The sequence below is a fragment of the Pinus tabuliformis genome, chromosome 2_1 (assembly GCF_031772625.1).
Source record: "Pinus tabuliformis cultivar Carrire ecotype Pingquan chromosome 2_1, CPIR1, whole genome shotgun sequence".
Lineage (NCBI taxonomy): Eukaryota > Viridiplantae > Streptophyta > Pinopsida > Pinales > Pinaceae > Pinus > Pinus tabuliformis.
In genome coordinates, this window is record NC_142299.1 from 347,703,181 (window position 1) to 347,708,264 (window position 5,084).

General features: G+C 34.7%; 1 protein-coding gene across 1 annotated transcript; it reads right to left on the reverse strand.

Moving 5' to 3' along the window:
* Positions 1–1,981: 1,981 nt before the first annotated feature.
* On the reverse strand, positions 1,982–4,680 carry LOC149200283 (disease resistance protein L6-like). The gene is made up of 5 exons (XM_089400898.1): positions 4,550–4,680; positions 4,056–4,455; positions 3,360–3,851; positions 3,072–3,240; positions 1,982–2,124 (listed from the first exon to the last, which is right to left on the reverse strand). Exons 1-5 carry the CDS (start codon positions 4,678–4,680, stop codon positions 1,982–1,984), a joined length of 1,335 nt encoding a protein of 444 aa, XP_089257024.1.
* Between the last annotated feature and the right edge of the window lie 404 nt (positions 4,681–5,084).

Sequence of the window (5,084 nt, forward strand, 5' to 3'; positions counted from 1 at the left end):
GAGGCAGGCCAGGCAATTTTGGCCAAATGTAATTGTTTTGGGGCGTGCAACGAAGCGGATTAAAACCAATAAACCATCTGTGCAGAGCTAAAAAGCTCTTCTCTTTCACCCAGAGTTTCGAATAGATAATTTCCAAGTAACGTACCCAGAGGACGTGGAAAGTAGATATTTTATTGAAAATGATTAATTAATTCTTTTAACTAACTTTACATTATTTGATAAGAGAGAAGTAGATTAATTAATTCTTTTAACTATTTATTGTATTAAAATATATTTTTTATAACCTAATATAAAAGAAATATATAATTCCTTCATAATTCTATATATATAATAAAATAATTAAACATGTATAATTATTTTAATGTTTATATGAAATTTAAATAGAATATCTATAAATATTAATAAAAAAATAGTAATAAAAAAATATTTTAATTTCTATTTTAATTAAAATATTTTTATTTCAACCTTTTATGTATAAAAATATATTTTATGAAAATATAAATTTGATTTAAATTTTAATTTAAAATAATACCATAAAAAAATATTTCATTATTAAAAATAATTAAAAATATTTCATTATTAAAAATAATCAAAAAATATTTCATTATTAAAAATAATCAAAAAATATTTCATTATTAAAAATAATCAATTCTCTCAAAATTAAGATTAAATTGATCTATTAATTTTTCATTTACATACAGAAGAATCTCAAGTTATCATTGAGATAAATAAATCTCTATAGTACATACTTGTTATATCTATATATATATGAATGAAGATCTTTGCTATGATTTATATTACTGTGGCAATGCCATTTTTCCACAACAAATTCTTTTATTAGTATTTAATACATGACCCTTAAATTTTTCATATACTCAATCTTGACTTAAATACACATGAGTGCATTAGAGTTCACTTTAGTTACATTTAGAATTAATAACATCACGTCAATCACATGATTATTTTTCATATACTCAATCTTGACTTAAATACACATGAGTGCATTACAATTCACTTTAGTTACATTTAGAATTAATAACATCACATCAATCACATGATTTATCCATGGAAATGGTACATATGATAATTAGATTGCCACCAGGAGGATCTAAATAATTAAGTTCCAATGTACTAAGTTAATGTAGGTTCTCCACAAAACATGTATATTGGGAAATGAAATTACAATGAATGATTCTCTATGCAACACACTAGGAATGGAAATGATAATAATTCTAATAATTCTTTGAATGTATGGTTTTAATCCCATACTGACTCACTAACGTACTGCTCAATCTCCTTGACCTATGTGATACACTAGACTTTGGTTTTTTTTTCCAAACTCCTTTGCTTTCTTGATCTCCCATAATCCTCTACCTCTCCCTCTTGGCACAATGTTCTTTAATTTCATGTACCATGTTAACATGTGGTCTAATAGTGGTATACAATTGTGCCACCTTTTTCTATTCATCTAGTACCTATTTAACATTCCAAACTTTCTCACATACAAAAATATTTTGTTTGGGATCCTCCGATCCAACATAGTGAAAGAACGTAATTCGCATAGAAGGATCAACGTCCATTACCATTCTCTACGTAGTTCCACAATATGAAACTTTTGATTGATTTGTTTGGCATCTTAGATCTTGATTGACCGCTTCCACTATTATGATTATTATCACTATTCCCTTCACTATTTGGATTTAATTATAATAACTTACTGGGTGATCTTACTTCTTGACGTACGTGATAAACTCATCTTAAATAAAATCTCTCTGCTTGTCCTCCATTTATAAGGCCGACATAGTTCGCCCTAATTTGCAGTAGGTGGTGATATCATACCCAAAAGATTCGCTCTCCTAATGGATATAGATTCTGCCAGATTGGCTGGATCGGGCTACTTTCTAAATTTAACTTGACTCGACTACCTAAATTTAATGTACTTTAACAAATACAACCTCTGTCTGTGCTAAGTTTTCCCTATTTAGCTGTAGGCGGTGATCATACTGGCTCTCCTAATGGACATAAATTCCGGCTGCTTAGAAAAATCAGGCATTACTTCTTTCAGTCCATCGGATTTATAGAATCGATCCATCCATGCGCTCAGCAATGGCATTTTCTCTGGATCTATTAAAACGCTATCGGTAGCCTTTGATAATCACTGACAAACCACCCAATGCGATGTCAAGCAAGCCGCGACCTCACTTTGTTTTTCGAGGTAATGAATGCTGTGGAAGCCACCTGTAATCAAGAAATATGTTATATTTACTATCTGTTTTTTTAATTTTTATTAATACAGAAGCGTTTTTTATTTAAAAAATGGCGTTTTTTTATTTAAAAAAAAATAGTTTCGAGATAACTCATAATATTGAACCAACAACAAAATTTGAAGCCCAGAACCATTCACATTCCGGATTGTTTTCCAAAATGCAGCAAGGTCCCGTATAAAATTACTCTTTACAAGTTTTGTATTTTATGCAACACTTTATACTAGGTATAAAGGATCTTTCCAAAAAATTAATTGCATTTCATTCTGGTTTCTATTACATTCTATATCAAAGCTTCCTTTTCATTATGGTTTCTGTTACATTCCTAATCAACGCACATTGAACAGCGGAATGACAGCTACAGTATCGGAGAGATTCATTAAAAACTTGTTGGCAAGCGAAAAATTTTCAGATGCATATACATTTTTTTTATCTATTTCTTTCTATCTATTTGTACTAGCAGCCTGTTGCTTCTTGGGTTCAAGCCCTAAACGACTCACTATAGGGGATTTGAATCTGAATCTGTGTTGTTTCAACAAACTTATTAACGAATTGAAATGCCCCTGGGGCTACATTTTTTCTCTCTTATCTTTGAACCTTTTTCAATTTAATTTAATAATACATCTACAAAATTAGCAACCGTAAATTTTGAGTATTCTGGACAACAACCAAAAAGGGGAAAAAAAGAAGCGTTCTTTACCACACTTTCACTATGGCACCATGTTTCCAATTCGCCACCGGTCATTTGTAAAGCTCTCAAATTCCGAATTCGAAGACAAGAAGGGAGGGAAGTGTCCGGACACTTACTCCAGCAAAGCCATAGAAGCTTATCCGCTTGTTTCAGAAACTCGGATATGCTTCTCAAACAATCACCTTCGGCCCTTAATAGGTGCAACGTGCTCATATCAACATAAGGCTGCAAAGAGTTGTGGAACGACTGGTCAGGTATTCCTTGAACCCTGTTTATCCCGCGCACCTGAATTATTATCTGAAAACTGTTAGAAAACAATATGGACTTACTCGTAAATCCAAACAGTATTAACAATATATAACTTGTAAAATTTTCAGAACTAACATTTTGATTCAAACACGTACATTTGGTTGTATAACCGCATTACGAAAAAGGCCGTCAGTGGGGCGCCAAAGATGACGATGACATCTCGGAAGTTCTCTATCGGCGAAATCTATGCCCAAGTCTCTGAGGTGATTGTGCATTTTTATACGGTTTTGACAGTCGATCTCCAGAATACACTTGTACTCTAGGTTCTGCAGATTCAGCTTTCCTCCCCAACCAGATCCGTCCCATATGCTTATGGCCAGATCTTTATCTTCTTCTATGAAGAAACAGGCAATATCTAAGAATATCTCTCTTTCCTGGGTGTCGAGACTGTCGTAACTAATCCTAAGACTGTTTTGTATTTCGGGGGGAAGTACTAAACCCGATAATTTCAGAAATTGGGCTTCCCAATACTCTAAATCTTGTTTATAAAGATGAGACCCTAGCACTCTGAGAGACAATCGCAATCCATCACACGCATCAAAAAACTTTGCAACCACTTCTTCAAATCCCGCACGGGGTTCAGGCTCCTGAAAGGCATGCATGCAGAAAAGCCTTTGTGACTGTTCTCTGTCGAGGCCTGATAGCTTGTAAATCAACGAGACTCCGTTGGTTTAAAGAAAATCCCTATTGCGAGATGTAAGTAGGATTAAGCTATCGGAACTAAGAATATCTTTAAGAGGTGAAAATAATGCTTTTAACTGCCTGGAATCATTGATATCATCCAAAATTACGAGGGCTTTATAACCCAAGAGAAGATGAGAAAGCTCTGATTTACCTTCAACAATGTTACTAACTGTCAGATCCCCTGAAGTCAAGCCTTGGAGGAGTTTATTTTGCACAGAAATTAAAGAAGTTTCAGCTCTCACATCTTCCAAAAAACAAGATCCACGGTAGGCTGACCTGTTGCGGTTAAAGAATTCTAATGCCAAGGTTGTCTTCCCTACACCACCAGAACCCACAATCCCCACAACCTTGGTCTCCCCGCTGGGTCGCTGCTGCAGCATCACTGTTTTCTCAAAATCTTGTAGCTTTTCGTCCAAACGAGTTGGATATTCAGCTACAAACAGTTGAGGCTTTCTAATTTTTTCTTCCACCAATTGATATACGTTCTCTAGGAGTTTGCCTTCGTCGCTGGTTATTCACAGTAAAACCAAACGTGAGTGCGAAAAACTTCGTTTATCAATACAATCAAACTATTAGGGACACAGAGACTAAAAGTTCTTACCCATAATATGCCTTTAGCTCCAAACCGCAAGTGTGAAACCTCAAGCAATGCTTTTTTCCAATCTGCAATTCTTTGTTGTGGGTATCTCCTTTTCTTTTCATGACCTCGCAAGGCTTTACCATAGACTCCATTGTTGCCCGCCGCGCAACCAATAAATCTCAAGAATTGACCCAATAGTCCATGTTGCCTGTCATCTGTCCTGATCCGTAGATCACAAGGATTAACATTATAAAAGATTGGAATAACAGTAAGAATGAACTAAATTACCTTATCGTCTACAAAGGCAGCCCAGAAACGAGCAATGGCTCGGTCATATGGATCTTTGGGAATTCTTGCGAACAGGGTTCGATTTCAGGAGCAGCTCGCTCTTAGCTCTGAGATTCTCTTCCGCGAACTGGTAATCGATACCTAGCAAATGCTATGTGAACCCGCACAATGAAGGGACTCAGAGTCATACCGAACCGCTTTACCTGCCCCTTTTCTCCCCGTTTTTTTATTTCAGTTTTATTTTAGTTTTCGATCAACGATCGAAATT